Source organism: Meriones unguiculatus, chromosome 4 (genome assembly GCF_030254825.1).
Source record: "Meriones unguiculatus strain TT.TT164.6M chromosome 4, Bangor_MerUng_6.1, whole genome shotgun sequence".
Lineage (NCBI taxonomy): Eukaryota > Metazoa > Chordata > Mammalia > Rodentia > Muridae > Meriones > Meriones unguiculatus.
The window spans coordinates 82538768-82561121 of NC_083352.1; the positions used below are offsets into that span (position 1 = coordinate 82538768).

At 45.8% G+C, this 22354-nt stretch overlaps 1 protein-coding gene and 1 long non-coding RNA gene across 9 annotated transcripts in view; one reads left to right on the forward strand and one right to left on the reverse strand.

Moving 5' to 3' along the window:
- Positions 1-8391, reverse strand: part of Sfswap (splicing factor SWAP) — a 72513-nt gene extending 64122 nt beyond the window's left edge. For 3 of the 7 annotated variants that reach the window (XM_021660281.2, XM_060382277.1, XM_021660284.2), the window contains exons 1-4: positions 8026-8385; positions 5452-5621; positions 4712-4843; positions 2373-2458 (exon numbers count right to left, since the gene is read on the reverse strand). In XM_021660281.2, the coding sequence (XP_021515956.1) occupies positions 2373-2458; positions 4712-4843; positions 5452-5621; positions 8026-8243 (606 nt within the window). In that variant the 5' untranslated portion in view covers positions 8244-8385. Of the gene's footprint in view, positions 1-2372; positions 2459-4711; positions 4844-5451; positions 7976-8025 lie in introns of those variants that run through there. The other 4 variants (XM_021660280.2, XM_060382278.1, XM_060382279.1 and 1 more) reach the window with 4 other exon arrangements.
- A 56-nt stretch (positions 8392-8447) lies between these two features.
- The window catches only part of LOC132653674 (uncharacterized), a 30340-nt gene continuing 16433 nt past the window's right edge, over positions 8448-22354 (forward strand). The window contains exon 1 of one of the 2 annotated variants that reach the window (XR_009591458.1): positions 8448-8633. This is a non-coding gene — a long non-coding RNA (uncharacterized LOC132653674). The remainder of the gene's footprint in view (positions 8634-22354) is intronic. The other variant, XR_009591459.1, reaches the window with a different exon arrangement.

The following is a 22354-nucleotide window of genomic DNA, read 5'->3' on the forward strand; positions in this document are numbered from 1 at the left end:
CTGAGAAGGCTCAGACAAAAGGAGCTTGTTGCACATGCATGAGGACCTGCATTCAATCCCCAGAATGCACGTGAAGAGCTGGGCATGGTGGCATGTGCCTGAAATAGCATCACTGGGAAGACAGAGGATGAAGAAATAAACCTTAGGGTTTGAAGTTAATCAACCCAGCCCAACATGTGAGCCCCCGGTCCAAGAGTTACTGTCTCAAAACTAAGGTGAATGGCTCCTGAAAAAAGACACCTGACGTTGACCTCTAGCTTATACTTGCAGGAGCACATATGCACACAAAACACCTCATACTTGGCAGATAGAAGAAAGAAGATCAAAAGGTCAAGGCTAATGTAGGGTATGTAAATTGAACCTATCTCAAAAAATGGGAAAGGGAGAAGCTGGAGAGATGGCTCAGCAATAAGAGCACATATTGTTCTTGAAGAAGACCCAAGTTTGAATCCCAGCACTTTTAGGCGTACACTTGATTGTAACTATTTCCAGGGGAATCTTACACCCTTTTCTGGCCTCCTTAGGTACCCTCCACACTTGTGCACAATGCTCCCCGGCCCCCCCACCCGTACACATAATGAAGAAAATAAACAACTAGGTGGGGTGGAATACACATTTAATCCCATTCAGGAAGCAGAAGCAGGCAGAATTCTGTGAGTTCCAGGATAGCTGGACCCAGGCTTTATTCCCAGCACCCATCCACCGTGGGCAACTCACAACTGCCTGTAACTCCAGGTCCCGGGGATTTCACACCCTCTTTTGGCCTCCATGGGCACCTTCACTAATGTGTACCGCCTCCTACACAGACATGCATAATTTAAAATGAATCTTAAAAAACCAAAAATATGTCTTAATGTAAAACTAGGATATTAACTCTTCAGGTAAACATTGTCAGCTCTAACCACAACAAAACAATCAAAAGACAGAAACAGGGAAGTAACCATAACAGTAATCACACAGACATTTCTACCCAGATTCGGAAAAGACGTCAAAAGGGAGGGTCAGGCACCACTTTCCCTCACAGGATGCAGGAAAGGAAAAGAGTAAGAGCCTCAAGTCCATGTGAACTGAGGGTCACCAAACTAGGGGTAGAGAGACTGTCAGGGGGCTGTCACCGTCGGTGGGTTAGGGTGTTTACTGTCCACCTGATGATGTAGTGTGCCAAGCATATAACCTGGAACAACTATCTATACTTCTGACATTTGCCATTGAGTGAAAATAATATCAAAACACATTTTCCTGAACATGAATCCTTAGGAACCCTTTCCAAACATGGTTGGGCTGGACAGACACGCCTGTTATGGCAGCATTTGGTGGGTGGAGGAAGAGAGGGTCAGGAGTTCAAGCCTAATCTCAGATACACACTGAGTCTGAGGTCAGCCTGGGTTACACAAGACTCTGTTTCAAAACTAATTTAAAAAGGGACTGGCAAAATGGCTTATCAGACAAAATGCCAACCTGGAGCCTCAACTGAGACAAGTAGGAGCATTCAGAGCTCTCCCTCTGCTTTCCTCACACATGGAAGGGTGACCTGGACATGTCACATGCATCCAAGTGTCCAATGAATGTAAGGCAAACAGCAAGTGCCTCCACAATTCACACCAGAAAAAGCCAGAAGCAGAATCTTTGCTGAAAGCAAGACTGCCCTTGAGCACAACTGTTTTCACATCTGTATGTGGACTGCAATATCTCAGCCTAGTCTTGAATGGCTAGTAAACTCAGAGATCCTACAGAACTCCAGAGACCCAGTGCAACTCACTGGTGCACACAGCTGGTCATGGTGCTCTACTTCCACTCTCTCCTTTCGTTGCCCCTTCCTTTTGTTTTAAAAATGTATGTTCTTAAAAAATACAGTACGTATGTATGTATGCATGTATGTATACATGTATGTATGTATGTATATGAATGTGTATACCTTCATGAGGCTATGTGTACTGTGTGTGTAGGAGCCTGGGGAAGGCAGAGGGCGTAGGATGCCTGGAACTGAAGAAGTAGGTGGTTGTGAGCCACCTGATGTAGATGCTGGGAACAGAACCAGGGTCCTCTGCAAGGGCAGAAAGCAATTCAAACAGAGCATCTCTCCAGACCTCCTCCTCTTGTTTTCTGAGACAGGGTCTCTGTCTGAAGCACTCAGGCTGGCATGGAACTTGAGATGCTCCTGCCTTAGACTCCCAAGTCCCAAGATGACAGCTGTGCACCACCACACCTGCTACCATTTTTCTTCAGAGGAAGTGAGCTGTGCTCTTTCTCTACAACTCACAAACAAGCATGCAGCACAAAGTACCTAACAGTGGCTGCGTTTTACCACCTGCCCTCTCATGCAACACAAAGAAGAGCAACAAATAGTAGGAATGTTTGGGAAGCACACATACCAGCTCCACGTCAGACGGGACACTTAATCCTAGAGGGGCAATGAAAGGCTCTTCATTTTCTTCCAAGTTTTCAGCCTCACTTTTCTCTGTTAAAAAAAAATTAAAGAACTTCAACATGATGACTCACTAACAGCAGGCAATGATACAGTCTGGTCTTCTTACTCTTTACCACTGCACCACTACATCCAAAAACCCCTTCCAGCTTCCTGCTCTATCCCATTACATCTGACTCTCCCGTTCACAGATTCCAAAGAGGTGGTGGGTGGTGCAGCAACAGGTGCATGTTTCTGGGGCAGGTGGAAATGTGAACTCCAGCTTGGGTATTTCTTGACCTTGGGATCCTGGGCATATGCTTCCTATATCTATCTGTCTGTGTTTATTTCAGCGCAGCCCAGCTCACTTCCTTGGTGTAAGGGAGCTAACACACAACCACTTCCCCAAAGCAGAATACTTACGGCTTAGGAGATACTCAACAAATATTCTTTAACTGGGCATGGGTTTGCCACAGTGCATATGTGGACATCAGAGGACAACCTTGGGTTGTCCTTCAGCTTTGACAGAGGGGCAGCATTTGGGCTAGCTGAACAGATTCTAGCTCTACCTCCCATCTCCCATAGCTGTGATGGGATTACAGCTGCTCCTGCTATTCTTTCCAGCCTTTAGATGGGTCCACATGGATGTACAACTAATATTTTCACCAACCAAGCCACCGATGAGTGTTCTTAACATCCTCTGACAGTAATAGAGACTAGTTATCTTTGTCTCTTTTATGCTAAATGGGTAATTTTCTTACCATGCTGGATAAGATAGAGCCTAGATCCGCTCTACCACTCTGAGCTAATTCTGCCTTTACCAGACCCTTGTTTAAAGCAGATGTATTAACTGGCATCAAATCTACCCTTCGACTGTTTCTGTAGATCGCAGATAGCAACATAAGGTAATCAGTGTTTGATCACCAAATTGTAAAACAATAAAGCCGCTCCACCCAAGCAAGCTATCCTCTTTACAAAAGTAGTCACAATGCATTTTTAAAATGTCTATTTCATCCATTAACTGTTGTCTGCTATATACTAGACAAGGTCCCACATGCTATACCTTTTCTGTAACACAGAAAAGTAACACAGCTCAATAGCCAACTGAATCTTTACCCACTTATTTATTTCTAAAATGACATTATTTTGTGTGTGACTACACATGTGTGGCGGTCAGGGGACAACTTGTGAGGGCTACCACATGGGTTCTGGGGATTTAGCTGTGACATTAAGTCTCTGTAGGATGTAATCCAGGTTCCTATTTTAAATATATGAATGGCTTTCCAAAGTTAAAGGTCTTCCTCTTCTTCAGACAGAACATCTGGCAACACTGATTGTCAGTGACATGTCCCTAATGCCTGAAGTTCCCATCACTGTTACTGAAGATAGCTAATGGTATGTCCTACTATGACAATGATGCTCTCAAGGCTCACGGAGCTCACACAAGTGACCAAGGACTCTGCTTCCACTATAAATGCTTAGTTTTTGACAGTGCTATTTTTTATGTTTGGAGTAGCCACATTAGCCTAAGGAGGGCACTGACTTCAACCTTTAATGTTGTACTAACAGGCTTGTCTTTTTGTTTAGTTTTAACAAACCCCTCAGGTGTCTTTCATTGGACACTTCTTCTGGGGACAGGAGATGCAGAAAGATGTTCATAACATAGTGTTACTAACAATTCCTGGGCGAAACAGAATGGATACTGACATTATGGAAGTGTGATGATTAGAATAAAAATGGCTCATGTGTCTGAATGCTTAGTCACCAGGGAGTGGCACTATTTGAAAGGATTAAAAAGATTAGAAGATACGGCCTTGTTGGAGGAAGTGTGTCACTGGTGATGGGGTATGAGATTTCTAATGCCCATGCCTATCCCAGGGTCTGACTGTCTGTCTCTGTCTGCCTATGGATCAAGATGTAGTTCAAGTATTGCCTCAGTACCTGTCTGCATACTGACATGCTCCCCATTGTAATGATAACGAACTAAGCCTCAAAAACTACAAGCAAGCCCCAGTTAAATGCTTTCTTTCCTAAGAGTTGCCTTGGTCACAGTGCCTCTTCACACACAATGACTAAGATAGGAAGGATGCAGAAGCATGATCCCAGGATAAGGAACTCCGTGAGACCCACCCTAAAGGAGCAGGGGAGAAGTCACTGGATCCAGGCAGCTAATCAGAACTGCCTTCCACTGGCACTCACAACTCATCTTCTAGTTTCTAGCTTTGCTCCAGCAAAAGAAGGAACCTCATAGTGTCACAGTGGTGCTGCAGCCAATGCCCAAAAGGGTCAGGCCTTCTCTCCCCTCACCTCTCTGCTTTGAAGGCTCCTCCTCTTCTGTGGGCTCTGATGGGTCATAATAGTCACTGCCGTAAGTGAACCCTACAGCACTGTAGTTCCCATCCTCCGCCAGCGCTTCACTCAATCTTTTGTATTCTTCCTCTTGAATAAAAATGAGAATTTTATTAACAAAAATGGAAGTTTACTGAGAAAAACTCACAAACTTCTAAAGTGCAGCTATCAGTAAAGCATACAATACACTCTTTTTTGAGGAGAAAATGTTTCTGGAAATGCACACTTGGTATCTATCGGTATATACTTTTGCCAGTATGTGTTTACCCACAGACAGAAGAATACACGTCTTTTATGGAAAATTTCTTCCTGCTGAGGAAATTTTGGGATTAAGAACTGTATTAAAGATCATTAAAGCAAAGACAAGAACATTTAATTCATACGATACTGTTAAAGAAGAACAGTTAAAGAGTTTTGTTTTTTGGGTTTTTTTGTTTTGTTTGGTTTTTTTTTTTGTTTGTTTGTTTTTGTTTTTCAAATCCCAGTCTGCCCTCAAAAGCTGGGAAAATTCTCTGTGGCTCTATATATAAACTATCCTGAGGTCCTCTCAGAACGCAAAGACTCCTGTTTTTCCAATCCACTGGGTACTGTCAAGATAATATCAGAAAGAGTGAGTATAAAAAAATGAATGGGAGTAACTTTTAAATACTTAAAATTTTAAAAAGGTGTGGCTAAAGTAAGTCTTTCTTGAGCAGTACCTTGCCTTGCCTCCTCCTCAAGCAAGTCCGTATGCAAGGCTAAATACCTCTCTTCATCACACAGCGCCTCTACCCGCGCCTCCTCTTCAGACAGCTGGTAGTCTCGGTTCCACGTGGCGTACTCAGCATCGTACGCAGAGAGGTCATGCAGGTGACCACGCCCGTCATATCTGTAATGTGAACGAACTGGTCAGTGGACAGAAGTCTACACCCATGCTGATTGTGTGTGACACTCTATGCACATACTTACCAATTAAAAAATGAAATAAAAATATTAAAACAAATACAAAGCTTCAGATTTATATTTAACATGACTAGTCATCTCTCACCTACTTCTAATCTGAAGTAATCATAACAAAGTCTAAGCACCTCTCTACAGCACAACAGAACTTAGAGCTAAAGGCAGACAATCCTTTAGGGCAGAAAACGTATCCCCCTTGCTAGCAGTTCTTACCATGTATGCTTTGGTCAACCATTCAATGCCACTTGTAAAAAAATATCTGTTCTCAGTAGTTAAATATCACAGCTTACATTCACACAGACCGAGTCCATAAATACCTATCCGACAGAACCAAACGGGCGAAATTTCCTCGCTTCTTCCTGCTAGTCCCGAACTCTCAGGAGAGATCTTCACCAAAGAAACTTGCGTCCATTGGAGGTAAAATCTTGGCTAGGCTCGCCCCTAGCCACTTGGCTGAGGAAAGAAGTGCTGGGTTATGTGGTAGAGAGACACACATACAAAGGAACAGTGACATATACATGCAGTTTAAGGAGGTTCACTGCAAACACGGCAAAACCAATGGAAGGCACAGCTTCAGTTTGTCCCTTTAACTTTAAGTCCCAGGATGAATACACATCATTGAAGACCAATGGGCACTTTCCAAATATGACTAAGAAGAGCACTTTCTGCTATGTTTGAACACAAAGAGTCGATGGAGATGCTGTCAACGTACAACCGCCAGACAGTAAACGTGAACGAGTTAGTGAAGTTTAGATACTCAAATTTAGGTTGCAAAAGTAAACGTGGACTGAGAAAAGTTTGAATAATTTATTAATGTTGACTTTTTTTAATGGAGACCAGATTAAGGACAGAAAAAGCACACCACTGGAAAAAGGCCAAAAATTCCTGGGAATCCCAACTGTTTCATTTTATTAATTATCAAAATGTGTTTAACTTTGATGTAAACCTCCTTAACTTACAAATGTATTATTTTCAAATATTACACATATACATGTGTGGTGTTTGCTCCCCACCGGTTTTGGGAGATCTAGCTCAAATCATGCACAGGATGATATGGAAACGGCATATGGTGTAGAGGCCTCAGCATTTGCCCAACTGTAACAGTACAACACATCACAGTGAGTGCCTACGAAGCCTGACAGGTCAGGCAATATCACTTGCTATCAACCGAGGTTCAAAGGCATTGCACATTCCAGCAGAGTGGACCATCAGATCCAGAGCGGATCTGGCCTGCAACACTCCCTTCATGAGTCCTTTCTCCTAGATCTCTCCACAAATGGAGATGTAAGAGACTGTAAGGCCTGCTAGTCATTACTGTGTCCATTCTGGTCAGTTCAGTGGTCATCCCTACAGTCATGCATGTCCCAAGTCTTTGCAGAATCCAGTTTTACTTGTCTCAAACGATGGGTTTCCTTCACTTGGAGAAAACCACTCCACAGCTTAATGGTTGCCCACAGTTAGCCTTTCAGTCCTGGCCTCAGAAGCAATACTGCCCAATGGAAGGACAAATACCCAAACCCAGGATGGTGGAGAAGGAAAGAGGGACTGAAAAAAATGAGAAGAGAGGTGGGGAGCAAACCACCCACATCATGTAATGCCATCCTTTTCAAATCAAACACCTTTAGGAATCCAGTCCCACCCCTTTACCCTCAATTCAGGGCACCCTTAAGTGGGTGTGATTTGAAAAGAAACAACACAAAGGTAACCCAGCTCCACCCTTCAGCTTTAGGAAACAGTGAAACCAGCTCTAAGAAACACTACCCCTAAGAGCAAGGTCCGCACGGGGTCGACCGGCCTCCAACAGACGGCAACTTCACCCACCACCGCGGTTGGTCAAATGGTCGCATAACCGCGGGGAGGGTCTCGCCGGACGCCAAAAGTCAAGCCGGCCAGAGACAGTTCAGGCTAACTCACGGGGTCCAAAAGAAGCTTCTACCCACGGCCTTGGCGTGCGGCGCTTCGGAGGAACAAAAGCGCACTCCCGGGCTCCCTCCCGCACAACGAGCGGAGGGACAGCGGCACCCGCCCCATGGCGCGGGCGGGAGGCCCGGGCAGCTTCCACCGCGCTGAGTCGCCAGCGGCAGCCCGGGCTCGAGGGGTTGCGGGAGCAGAGTCGATCCCTTCGGCGGACGGCGCGGCGCAAGCTCTGGCCGGAGCCTTAGGGCCGGTTTCACCGTACCCTCCCCCCGGACGCCGGGGAACTTAGGGCAGGGAGGCCCCCGGGTCCCCGGGCTCCGCAAAACCCCCTTTCCGGTCCTGGCCATCAAGTCAACATCAGGCGAAATCAAGCGGGCGAGGGAGGGGAGGGTCGACGGGTGGGGGGAGGAACCGACCTGTCGATGAGGATCTTGTGGTCCCCCATCCAGGGGATGAGGTGCTGTCCCTGTTCTTGGGCCAAAGCCCGCTCGTCGTCGCGGAACAACTTGCAGGCATAGCCGAAAACCAGAAGCTCCACCCGGTTGCCCCCAGTGCCGGTGCCGCCGGGCCCGGCCTCCTCCTTCGCTCCGCCTTTCCTCTCTGGCTTGGCGCGGCCCCCGCCGGCACCGTACATGACAGCGTCCCGGACGTCCGGGCCGGTCTGCTGCTGAGCCACACAACGTCCCTGATGCCTCGCCTAGCCTACCCTCTCAGTCAAAGGCGCAACATCCCCGTCGCAACTTCAACACAGCCGCCATAGCGAGCCACAAAATGGAGGAAACGCAACTTCCGCTAAGAGGATAGCACTTCCGGAATCTAGTGGTAGATTCGTCACGCCACGAGCTGTTTGCTCCACTAAAGAAATATGTAGGCCTTAGGTGTTGTTGTCCATTTCTATCTTACGATGGGAATTTGTGTTCATGCAAAAATTTTGTTTTTTATTTGTTTTGGATGCCACTAGGCTTGGCGAAAGTGCAGTTAGTGGCCGCGCGCCAACTTCCGCTGCAGCTGGAGAAACCATAAGGTATGGAGGCGAGGCCGGATTTTGTTGGGAGGGAATCCCTGCTTAGTGAGGCTAGCGGTCTTTTGCTCACTTCTGACATCCCGGCTTTTAGATCACTAGGGAGCCTAGGCTCTCGTCTTCTGACTCAGAAGGTTTCCCGAGCTTGTGAACCATAAATATTTGAGGCGGTGAGCTGTCAGTGCCTGAGAGCTGCAGTGGCCGAGCGAAACCCCAGCTAGGAGACAGCGCGGCCGGATTCTTTTTTAAATACAGGATCTCACTCTGAGCCTGTTTGGTGTCGAACTCTGGCAATCCTGGCTCGGTTAAGTTGCTAGTATTACCGACGTGAGTTCTGCTGGGCTGCAGTTTTTCTGGTATCTGGCCAAGATTCTTGGATCAGAGAGTTGAGCAGGATGGAACATAATGGTCCTGCTTAGGAAAGAAATTTCCTTATTTCTTTATTCCCCTTTCAGTTCTGAACATGGACTCAGGGCCTCACTCTTGCTAGGTAAAACACTATCACTGAGTTATATTCCCAGCCCTTTTCGTTTCAACATAGGGTCTTGCTTAGTTTCCCAGGCTGACATTTAGTTTGGGATTAAGACATTTCCAACTGCTTCCGAAATGGACACAAACATATTCTGTTTTGTGTACTACATTTATGCAAAGCAACATATTTACTTAATATGTTTTCACATTTACTTAATATGTTTTACTTAATATGTACATCACACGTGCTTAAATTTTTTATTGCATTTTATTTATGTTGTGTATATATGTGTGGGGAGACTGGTTAGATCCTAGGACAACTTCCCTGTACCTCACCCCCACACATATATAACTGTACATCTTTAAAAAGTGGATAGTGGTTCAGGAAAACACTTGAGGTTGATGTTGGCTTCCACGTGCATGTGCATTTGCATACACACACAATAGACCTTGGGTGTTTTGGCTTTTTCCTCCTGGGCTGTCAGTTGTACTAGTCAGCCTTTTGGTTTTTTTTCCATCCAGACCTGAGCTGAGAAGAAAGGTTAGCTGATTACTTTCTCTGCCTTTCTGAGATAGCAAGTTTTCACCCCGGCATCTGACTTCTGGGTCTTTATTGGTAAAATAGAATAGTTGGCATTTTCATCATTGTTTGTAATAACAGATGATACTTGAGAAATGGCATCCAGTGTTGTTCTCTGGCACACATTTGATTTTCATCTAAGGCTTCCTTAGGAACATGATGTCCTTTAACACTGTAAGTCAGTGGCTTGTGACCCCCGAGGTACATGAGCTCATGAAGACTGTCTTTTGGGACCACACATCTGTGATGTAGTTGATGCATGCACTGGTACTTCTTGCCCCAGCTGGCTTGCTATCTGGGCCTTGGCTGACTCGTGTGTTTAACAACAAAAAAGCACAATCATTTGATGATTTTACCAATAAAGACTCAGGAGCCAGATGCTGGGGTCAGAGAGACAGAGAAAGCACCCAGCTGACCTTCCTCCTCAGCCGAGGTCACAAAAGAAAAAGGAAGCTCCCCTCCATGCTGTCTCAAAAAACCCTCCAACTGAATGTTCCTCCATTCTACTTTATGTGCATCCCTCTTGACTTCCTCTTATTCTTCATGTTTTTTTTTTTTTCCTGTGTTCACTTCTTGTCAACTGGTTGCTTGCTCTGCCTCTTGACCTTGGGTTAACTTTATTTACTCCTGTTTACAATATTCAAGCAGAAAACACTTGGATTAAAAGTGTGTGCTAGGGCTGAGCCACACCACAACTAGAACCCCCCCCAGTAAATAACACAATCACAGGATTCACAGTGTGATCAAATATTTTGCAACAGATTGACTCACAGTGAGATCTAGGCTTCTGCTCTCCCTCAGGCCTTATTTGTGAATAATAAATTATTTTCTTGTAACATGTTGCAGGAGTGTTTTCTACCTCACTGGGTTCAGACACTGCTAGCCAGTGCACATCAAACATGCCTCACACTGAGCTTTTGTGGCCTCTGTGTCTTGTCTTGTGGAGGCCACCACTGGTATGTCCCTCCTGAGTTCATTTTTGTGTTCTCTGTTTCTATTTGAACTTTTTTAGAGGGGGACAGGAGTGGGAGTTACAAACTGGTATAAAAGTCTCAACAGAAACTGCCCTGGTTTTATCCTGTGGGAACCTGGCTGGGTTCATCAGGAGACCTCTGGTATGTAAAATAAAACCTAGAATCATAGGTTGGTTTTGATCTGAGGAGGTTAGGTTTCTGTGTGGAATTTTGTCCTATGCCACATATAGTTGGATGTGTACATAAGAACTACAGGTCCAGTGGCAAGCTCCAGCCTTGCTTGCTCTTTCTTTTCTTTCTTTCTTTTTTTTTTTTTCCTTTTTGGAGACACCAGGCTGGCCTCAAACTTGTTATGTAGCCAAAGATTACCTTGAACTTCTGATCCTCCTGAATCTACTTGAGTGCTGGGATTACAGGGGTGCACTGCTGTATGTGGTTTATATGGTCCTGGGGATGGAACCCAGAGCCTCATGCATACTAGGCAAGTACTTTACAAATGGACTGTATCCCTAGCCCATCACTTGTGTTTAACACCAACTTTAGAGGCATCTGGATTAAACCACACTGCTGGAGCTTCCTAAGGCTGCTGCTTTCAGGAATATGTGACCTATTTCAAAGGAAGTTTGATTATGCATAAGGGTGTGGTTTTGGCCTTCTGTCATCAAAAGGTCACGTATCAGTAACAAGTACAGACTCTAGTGAAGACTTGGTGAATTTTAGCTGGCTCAAAGATCCTGAAAAATAACTTTAGCCTTCACCGTCCTCACCCACATATGGGAGACTTGAGATATTCGAGCCTGGTGGGAGTATCCCACTACTTAGAAGCTTCTCCACAGTGGCCTTGGAAAAAGGTGTGCATGGCCTTAACTTCATAGAAAGAGGCTAAGAGGCTTACTCAAGGCCCCAGATCCCTGACTAGCTGGATGAGGTCCAGGTGTTGCCAAGGAAGGTCCATGGGTTATGTTTCACAGAGAAACCTGAGCTAATTGTGTCTGTTTTCACAAGCGCTTGGATCGACCTACAGAAACATTGGTTAAAACATGGGTGTTGTAACATTTTATAGCTACATCTTGTGTCTCCCTGGCCTGCTTTGAATTGTGGTGGAAGACAGCCTTGAGCTTCGGTTCCTCCTGCCTCTACTTCTCAAGTGCTTAGTTACAAGCATTAGTCACCGTGCCTGGCTTCAGGTCAGTGGTTCAGCCTTCGTAACTCTGTGAGCCTTTAATGGAGTTCCTCATGTTGTGGTGAGCCCCAACAATAAAATTATTTTCATTGCTTCATAACTGTAATTTTGCTCCTCTTATGAATCATAATGTAAAGATCTGTGTTTTCTCCTTGTCTAAGGCAACCCCTCTGAAAGGGTCATTTGAATCCTGAAGGGGTCTCAACCCACAGTTTAAGAACCACTGCTCTATGTGGTATTGGGCTCTAACACAGAGTTTTGTGTGTGCTAGGCAAGCACCTCACCAGCTGAATCCCAACATCCTATTTTGCTGTTTTGTTGAGAGATGGGGTCTCAACAATACATAGCCTGGGATGACCTTGATCTTCCAGCCTCAGCCTTGTGATGGCTGGGATCAAAGTTCCATGCCACCGCACCCACCCACCATCATGTCCTTAAAACAAGAGTGTTGTGATTGCAGTGTGCCCCAGGCTTCAGTGCCTCAGCTTGGCGTCTTAACAGCTTAGTTTGGAGATGAATGAAATGGGAATTGTGCCAGGTGCAGTGGCTGCATGCTGCCTGGCAAAGGGGAATTTTATTTTTTAAATAGAGACAGGAGTTTACCTTGAATCTTCACAGTGATTGCACCTCCACCTCCCCATCCGCTTGTATTTTCTGAGAGCTCCAAACCTCAGGGAAAGAATAATAATAACAACAAAATTTGTTCGGTCCTAACAACCATCTTTAAATTTTCTTCCCCTCATGTGTGAGTGTAAGGGGCCTCTGGGTGGGTCAGCCCAGAACACACCCAGACACCAAATTCTCAACACAAAGAAGATTTATTACTCTAGTGAGGTAAGGGTGCCTTCAAGGGGGGTGGGAGGGTGGGGTGGGATGGGCTGGAGTGGGGGTAGGAGTGGGTGAGTGGGGGACAGCCTCTCTGGACTGGACAAAGACAGTAGAAGGTGTTTCTGCAGGAGTGGTTCCTCCCACCCAGGGTCAATCTGGCCTACAGTGTGAGTTCCAGGACAGCCAGGGCTATACAGAGAAACTCTATCTTTAGAAACCAAAAACCAAATAGATAGATAGAGAGTGAGAGCGAGCAGTCCTGGTCACTGTCCCTGTCACTGACATTGTGTTGGCTTCAGTCTGCCCTGCAAGGTGGTCTACCAAGTTACTAGAACTGTGTGAAATCTCCGTGTTTGACCTTCCTCCTTCCTCATTTGTAAACCTGTAATTTTTTTTGAGAATCTCATTGACACGATTAGGAAGTACATTCACAGTCAAAACACATTAACTTCCTTTCCACCAACATATAGGAAGAACTTCCTTGACTCTTTTTGACCCCTTTTGATCTTATCAGCCTGGGATTCTGTCCAGTGCCCCTCAAAAACCACTCTATGTTCTCCTTTTCGAAAACAATAACAAGTTCTTCAACAATTATCTGAACAATAAAACTTTAGAAGTCACTCAGCCAAGAACTGGAAAAATGGCTCAGCAGTTAAGAGCACTGGCTGTTCTTCCAAAGGTTAGGAGTTCAATCCCCAGCAACCACATGGTACCTACACCCATCTATAGAGAGATCTAGTGCCCTCTTCTGGCCTGCTGGCTCACATGCAGGCAGAACACTATATAATAAACAGATTGTTTAGAAGTGAAGTCACTGAGACCATATATGCTACTGTGAAGACAGTCAAGGGTAGCTCTCTTGTGACAGGTCCACACGAATGTTTTGGTTGTGTGCTATTCCTCTTTCAAATCTATTCTAAAGCCTTCCCTCCCTCCACTGTGTGTGTGTGTGTGTGTGTGTGTGTGTGTGTGTGTGTGTGTGTTTGTGATAACTATGTATGCAGAAGTGAGTCTGGAAGTCAGAGGACGATCTTGTGTGTCAGTCCTTAGCTTCTATCCTGATTGACATCAGGTCTTTTGTTCACTGTAGCACACACCAGGTTAGCTGGCTATGAACCTCAGGAGATTAGGCTGTCTCTGCCTCCCATCATTGAAGCAATGGGATTACAGACCCATGCTACTGTATCTGGTTTGACATGGATTCTGGAGATCCAAACTCAGTTATTCATGCTTGTACCACAAGCAGTTTACCCACTGAGCCTTATCTCTAGCTCCTAAAGATTTTTCTTTTTCTATTTTCTCACCATTGAGACAAGATTTTTCTGTGTAGCCCTGGCTGTCCTGGAACTCACTCTGTAGACCAGGCTGGCCTCAAACTCAGAGCCACCACTACCTGGCTCCTTTACTTAATAAATACAAACTCTGTTTCATGGTAGAAATCCTTGAATAGAACAATGCCGAGCACCTCATTTTCACCTGAAGGAAGTTGTCTGAGGAACTCAACTGGGTTCTGCACGGCAATGCAACATCTGCTTTTGCTGATGGGATTATCCGAGTCTCTTGGTCCCTTTCCAACTTAGCTGCAGTATGGGAGCTGGAAGCATGGAGAGAATTAAATTCTTCATGTCAGATCATAAAAGAGGCTCCATTACTTATATAGTGAAGGTGGAGGAAAAAAACCCAGTTGGCTGAAAAAGATGTTGTGACCTGCAAGTCTTGGGTCAAATGTGTCTTTGAGATGCAGTCCCTAGTGAATTCATAATTGGCTTGTTCTTTCACATAAGAGCCAATATCAAGATCGTCACTTGGGTCTCCAAGTGTATCCCCTGTGGATCCCTCCCCATCTCACCTTAAAGACTACTCTAGCCTCAGACAAGCCGGGCTCAAACTCAGGATCAGTGCTGGGATCATAGAGTGAGCATGCCTGGCTTCAAAGATCTTTCTTTGGGACCTTGTAGAGACATTTTTTTATTTGATGTACAACTTTCCATAGCTGTGACAAAAATACCTGAGAAAATGAACTTAGGGTAGGAAAGTGTTATTTGGATTCATTTCAGAGGTTTCAGTTCATGGCTGCTTAGTGTCCATTGTTTCTGGGCAATGGTGACACCATTATAGCTGGGAGGGTGTAGGGAGGGGCAGAGCTGCTCACTTCTTGTCTGGCATGGAGGGAGAAGGAGAGAGGGAGGGAGGGAAGAAGGGAGAGAGAGAAAGAGAACACACAGTAGTAGAATACAAACAAAATATACCCCTTTATCCCTGTGGCTTACTTTCTCCAATAGGTTCTACTTCCCAGAGTATTCCCCATCTCCCAGTATCCCACAGTTAAGCTGTGAACTCGTCAATGGACTAATCCACCAATAGGGCCAGAACCATACATTTCTATGATTGTTGCCACAGTGGGGACCACAAAGTCAACACATGAGCTTTGTGGGGCCACTTCAGATCCTGTCCTAGTTTGCTTTCTGTTGCTATGGAAGGGCAAGGTTTGGCTAAGGGTTTGAGTCCATCATCAAAGGAAGCCAAGGCAGGGACTCGAGCCAGGAAGGAATGGAAACAGATCACGGAGAAATACTGCTTTCTGACGTGATCCCCAGTTCAAATTCAGCTACCTTTATTATGCAGCTTGGGCCCCATGTTCAGGGATGATGCAGCCCACTGTGTACAGACCCTTCCACATGAATTAGTGAAGAGGAAAATGCCACCCCCACACACACACCCAACAGCCCATAAGCCATACCAATGGAGGCAACTCCTCAGTTGTGATTTCCTCTTTCCAGGTTGACAAAAACTATGACAGACCCAGACCATAATACCTGATAACAGGTAAAGCTCCAGGAAGGAACACCTCAAACTAAGCCCAGCTGGGTTGTTTGAGGATAACTAGGAAGGTCCAGAGCACCATCCTCTCCAATTCTGAGTGAGGACAGAGAGGAGGGCATGGTGCCTCCCTATCCACATGGCAAACATACCCTAAGGGTCTTTGGTTTCTCCCGGGTTCCTTTGACCTCAGATTCTTCTTTTGATGACTCAGCTAGGGTGCTGCTGCCAACCACAATGCCCATATGCAAATTAGGAAAGCCACTTACTGTGCATGACACTAGAATCCTTGATGGAGGGACAATGGGCTCCTCTTCATCCTCTCAGGGTACAACCGACATTACCATGCAGGGTGGCCCTGACTCCAGTTTCAGAAAGTGGGTTCTAACCAGATAAAGTTAAAACAAATTTCCCCAGCACCTCCATTGTAGAAACTTATTCTCAAAGGATCAAGTGTTGTGTGCAGAGACACACGCAATAACAAATTTATTTAGGATGGCGGCAACCTGGGAGGCCAGGTAAGTGTTGGAAACAGAAGATGCGGTTTGTAAGTGATTATACATTATGTTTGCTGCATACCAAGCAGGCATTAAGAAGCCTGTAATGTATACAAAGAGGCTGGAACAAAGACACTCATTACGGTGCTGTGTGAAATAGAAGATCGAGATGAATGTTTGTAGATAGGAAATTGCTTAAGTAAGTTATGAAACATCTTACAATTGGTCACAGAGCCATTAAAAATAATGAGGGCACTGAAATGTAGCCATTTAGAATCATGTACTATATAAGAATGCACTAAAATTGCTGCCATCCGAGTACGTATGCCTATGTGTATGTGGGCAGGGGTGAGCAGGAGTGGGAGGGGATAGGCTTGTGTGTACTTGTTTACATACATAATCTCTCTGAAATAGGGCTTACAGACAGCGTGATCAATGCTGTCTTCAATAAGGACAAGGTTTTGTGAGGCCAAAGTAGCAACAACAGTATAGCCTGGACTGCAGGGAATGCGAATGGTTACTAAGAACATTTACTGCTCTTCCAGAAGATCCAAGTTCAGCTCTCAACCCTGTATCAGGTGCTCACAACTGAAACTCTAGTTCTAAGAAATCTGGCCTTATATTGTGGCTTCCATAGGCACCTGCACACATGGGACTCGTATAGACGAACACGTGCATATAAATACAAATAAACCTTTATTTAAAATGTAGCTTAAAGCCAGGCATGGTAGCATGCTCCTGTAATCCCAGCACTCTGGGAGTCAGAGGCAGGGGGATCTCTGTGAGTTTGAGGCCAGCCTGGTCTACTAAGTCCAGAACAACCAAGGCTACACAGAGAAACCCTGTCTCAAAACAAAACAAAACCTCAGCTAGTAGAGGCACTGGGTTCAGTCCTTAGCACTGTATAAACTGGGCGTGGTGCTACAGGACTGTAGTTCTAGTACTTTGGAGGTAGGGATAGGAGGATCAGGAGTCCAAGGCCAGTCTCAGCTTCATTGTAAGTTAGAGGTCAGCTATGGGTTATATGAGATCCTGTGTCAAAAAAATTAAAAACTAAAAGAACCCTCTTGCAAAACAATGAGGGATTTATTCTACTCATAACCATTTTGTATGTCACCTTTTTGAGCTTTAGTCCTGTCTTATTTTGGGAAATGAAAACAATAAACAAATAATCTGTAACAATTACAGAACCAGTTGCTCATGTAAGGTCCTTCGTAAAGCATCTTGGTTGTGGTGGGAAGCTACCAGCTCTGGGCCACCCAATCTGGGAACCATTGCTCAGGGCCTACAGTATTTCTTCTCCAAATCTGTAGTCCTCTCACATATAGTCTGTACCTTTTTGTTTGTTTGTTTGTTTGTTTTTTGATCCAAGTTCTCTCTCTGTAGCCCAGGTTGGCTTATACCTCACTATGTAGCACAAGCTGGCCTCAAACTCAAGGTAATCCTCCTGCCTTGGGATTGCAAGCATGGATTAGCATTAACACACTCTACCTTCAGGAAGCTGTAACTGTTGAGAACAGTGTTTCCTGGATTTCTGGACCAGTCGTGCAGTGTCCACATAGAGACGTCCCATCACTGCTTTCTTACTGACCCCCACATATTACCAGGGTGCTGGGTTGAAAATATTTTAAATGCTATTGGCTGCTCACCCCACATTACCCGCAAATAGTACCCATGACTTCCAAAGTAGCCCCCCCCCCAAGCTTCTTCCCTGAGGCCCTCTTGGCTCTGACTGTTCCCACTCTTCTTATGCTCAACAATTCTGGCAGGTTGAAGAAGCCCAGAGGGGAAGTTCCCAATCCTGGTCCTCTTGGGAGAGGGGATGGCCAGTACCATGTTTTCATCTGTGCTAAGGCAGGAGAGATTGAATAGGGAACAGGGTTGAGGTCAGATGGGGAGAATAGGGAGCTGGAGGGGGCTCAGGTGACACTTGCTGTTACTGGATTCCATTTCATTGATCCCTCATCATTTAAGAGCGGCCCTGAGTCCACAGTCTTGGGTAGCTGCCAGTTGGGGGGTTTTCATAGCAGCTTGCAGGCACTCCCATCTCATGCTCAGAACCATGTTTTAAGCCTGAAAATACACCAGTGGTCAGCGGCAATCCCCAACCCGGTTTCCACCCTCTTTTCATATCCCTTCCCCCTTTCCAAGGCACAGACCACTGTCTGTGAAGCCTGAAGGGATGTGGCACTTCAGCCTCCCCAAGAAAGGATCCTGAAACCTGAGATGAGGCCGTGAAGCTGGTAATTCATCTTGGAGCATCTCCAACCCTCACTGGAATGGTCTGGAAGTGTCTTGAGTTCCAGTGTGGCTGGAGGCATTCATTTTGTTCTAAGAGTTCAAAGTCTAGGCAGCACTGTCAGAAGGGGACCTACTTAAGTTGTGTCACTTTTTTTTTTCCTTCAGGGGACAGACATAGACGTAGGACAGATGCAGAGAGTCCTAGGAGTCTCCAAGGGGATGAGGCCTGATGGACCTTGGGAAAGACACTTTCTTATCAAAAGCAGAGACAGCCCTGCTAGGAGATATCTGTCTTTGCACTTCATGTTTCAACTGTCCTTTGAATGTCTGTTAGAGAGGTGTGTGATGTTGAATAAAATATATTAGACGCTCAAAGGCTTCTCTGCTTGGGGGAAAACCACCATGGCCAAGGAATCGTTCTCCTCGTCTTCGCAGTAGCTGTAGCCTAAAAAAGCGTTGCTTGTGCTCTCAGCCCTTTTCCAAAAATCAGTGTGCCCCTATCTAAGGAAGTTCCAGTCTAAGCCTAGGTTTCTGTCAGCTTTTGCCTCCAATTGGTGTGACAACTTAATGTAGAAAATATATTGGGCTCTCAAAGGCTTGTCTACCCCAGCTAATTCCCAAACAACCAGATTATAATTTATTTTATAACCCTTAAGCACTAGAGCTGTGCAGATATCAGCCCTCTAAGCTATTTTGCTATCTACCAGCTACACTTTCCATGTTGCTTACCTTAATCATTCCTGTCTGAGCTGCTTCTGTTCCATCAGTCTGTCCTCATGGCCACGTGCTCATGGTCCACCTTCTTTCTTCCTTTTATCCTTTTCCCCAGCCTCATGGTCTTTCTCCAACCCCAAGCCTAGAAACCTAAACTCTGCCTACCTCTCTTCTGCCCAGGCTGTCAACAGCTTTATTAGCTAATCAGGAATAATTGGAGAGTTTTCTTTACATCAACTACAGGAGATGGTTCAACATACACCAAAATGCCTGTGGCAGGGAGATAACCAGGTCTCAGGGCACTGAAACCAGCATCTGAAAACACAGTGCACAAGACGCTTCTCCAACAGTGTGACGTCTCCCTGCACTCTGAAGAGATAAGGAATGTAGAAAGGCAAGGTGGAAGGAAGAGACAGGGTACCAGCTCTGAACAGTTACAGAGTCTCCTGGCACTGGCTCCAGCCCTCACCTTTGCTATGATAAACATTCTGACTCAAACCAGCTTGGGGAAGAAAAGGATTTATTCGGTCAGGTCACAGTTCATCGCTGAGGGAAGCCAGGGAAGGAACTGAAGGCAGGAACCTGGAGGCAAGAAGTGAGGCAGGGACCATGGAGGAATGCAGCTTACTGGTTTGTTCCAGTCTCATGTTCAGAATAAGAATACTGGGGTTGGGGATTTAGCTCAGTGGTAGAGCGCCTGCCCAGCAAGTGCAAGGCCCTGGGTTCGGTCCTCAGCTGTGGAAAAAAAAAAAAAAAAAAAAAGACAAAAAACAGAATAAGAATACTATTTTAATTCTGCTCGATTCTGCCCACAATGGGCTGGGCCCTCCTGCACGAATCAACAATTAAGAAAATGCCACATAGCCCTCTTCACAGGCTAATCCAACAAAGGCAGCTCCCCAGTTGAGTTTAGCCACCACACCGGCTCTCCCTGACATAACCTGTTTTATTCACAACAGCCATTCTCTTGTCTTTGTTTTTGTCCCTTCCCACTTCTGGAATGCTTCCTTCAGCAACTCTCTTATGAGGATATCTGCCTTAGGTTTCTAATATCCTTGACCAGACAGTGTGGCTTTTTTGTTGTTGTTAGTTTTTATTTTTGTTTGTTTGTTTGTTTTGAGACAGAGTTTCTCTGTGTAGCCTTGGCTGTCCCAGACTCACTTTGTAGACTAGGTTGGCCTACAGAAAATCACAGAACTCACCTGCCTCACAGGTGAAACTCACAGACATTCACCTGCCTCTGCATCCCTGAGTGCTGGGATTACAGGCGTGCGCCACACGCCCAGCACTTTGTCCGAGGACCTGAGATGCAGAAGTGATGGTTGCCCTGGTTTATGTGGGACAATGGGGATGGGGTGCTAGGAGGGGAGTTAGAAGAAGAGTGGGTTGAGACTCACCACTGCTAGCCCTGGGAATTCTAGATGCCTAAGTGAGACCTGCTTCTCAAAGACCACAGGCTTGCTTCCATGTGTGCACACGAGGAGATGATAAAAGCCATGGGCTGTTTCACCTGAATGGCACTTTAAGCCTCTGGCATGGGGACTCCAACTGTGCTCTGCTGGCGTCGGCTGCAGGTTCCTGATGAGGCTGGAATACAGCTTCCATCGCTCAGGCTGAGACCAGAGGCTCTGCAGCCGAGCCTGCATTTCTCCCACAGCAGGGCTAGCAGCAATTACCGCGCCTGATTGATGCCACACTGTTTCCCTCCTGATTTATGGAGAGCAAGGTGGCTCGGTGGGGCCAAGTGTTCACGACACAATCATGACTTTGCTTCAGCACTGGAGTCTAACTATGTTCTGGGGACAGGAAGGGAAAGTCCTGACCTTTGCATACTGGAGTGTTGGGGAGAGGGTTGGGGAGCACCCACCACCATTTCCAGAGCCTCAGGAGTCTCAGTGCTCAGAAGGGCGCAGACTCTACTATTCAGATCCAGTTTTTCCTCCTGAAGTACAGACAGTTGTCATGGCTTCACTATGGCTTCTTAGGGCAATTTGGTAGCCCCATGCTGGCAACTGTGGATTTGTCTGGGTCCTTGCGCATGGTAGAAATTTTCTGGTGAGGCTGTTTTTGGCCTTGATGACAATGCTGTTGCATATTCAGAGGCTGACTGGGCCCTCTCCTTCTCCTCACTATCTTCTCCTTCCACCCACCTTGAGATGCTAAAGCAGTGAATCTCAGCCTTCCTAATGCTGTGACCCTTTAATACAGTTCCTCAGTTCCTCATTCTGTGGTGACTCCTGTAATCATAAAATTACTTTCGTGGCTCCTTCATAACTGTAATTTTGCTACTCTTATGAATTGCAATGTAAGAATCTGTGTTTTCTGATGGTCTTAAGTGACCCCTGTGAAAGGGTCATTCAAACCCTCTGAAAGGGTCGCATCTCACAGGTTGAGAGCCACATTTCTAGAGTGAGTCAGGCTAGGAGAGGCAGGGGGCTGAGGCAGGAGCACTGTTCCAGCGCCAGGCTTGCTTGATGGGACATGGGCAGGAAATGTAGCTATCTCTTCTCCTCCCACGCCCTTCCCCTCCCTTTTCTTCCCTAACATGTACATTTATTTGTGTGGTGGACAAACGTCAATGTCAGGTATCTTCCTTGATTACTCTCCACCTTAGTTTTTGAGGCAGGGTCATCACTGAATCTGGAACTCACTTGTTTGACTAGATCTGCTGTTCAGTAAACTCCAAAAATCTGTCTGTCTCTGCCGCCTCAGGGCTTAGATTACAGGTACAGGCAACCATGCCAGCCTTTTCCCACTCCAAATGTGGGTAGTGGGGATCTGAACATAGGTTCTCATGTTTACACAGTGAACTCCTTACCTACTGAATGGTCTCTTCAGCCCTTTCCTTTTTAATTTTAGAGTGTCTCATTCTATAACTCAGGCTGGACTTGAACTCACAGCAATCTTGCCTAAGCCCCCATTGATGTGTGTGTGTTTTTAATCTGAGCAGCTCTTAACTTTCCAGTCATCTGCTCCTCTGAGCCCTCTGAGTGTGTGGCCACCGAGGTAGCCATGAATGCAGATATTGATGAGGCTTGACAAGAAGTGTCTTTGTGTCATTCCATCTCTCTGCAGCCCTTGGGGACTAGCTTCTTGGTTCTAGTCCTGGGCTCTCTGGCCTTGTGTAAAGGTGACTTACTTTGGATTCCCTAAGGTGAGCATGTCATTAAACTAGCCCGAGCTCAGGACTTTATCTGAGCCAGTGTGGAAAGCAGTGGATGGATTGCTATGCACTCATCATTACAGCTCTCCAATTCCAAAGACTTTAAAACAAACCAGCTTTTCTTCCAAGGCTCCTCTGTGAAGGGACCCCTCACTTTAGCCGCCAGGTCATGAGTGTGACATGGAGGGTTTCCTGGCAGAAGGAACAGCATGTAGAAAGGCCCCAAAGAGGAAGAACTGATATGTTTTGGAAA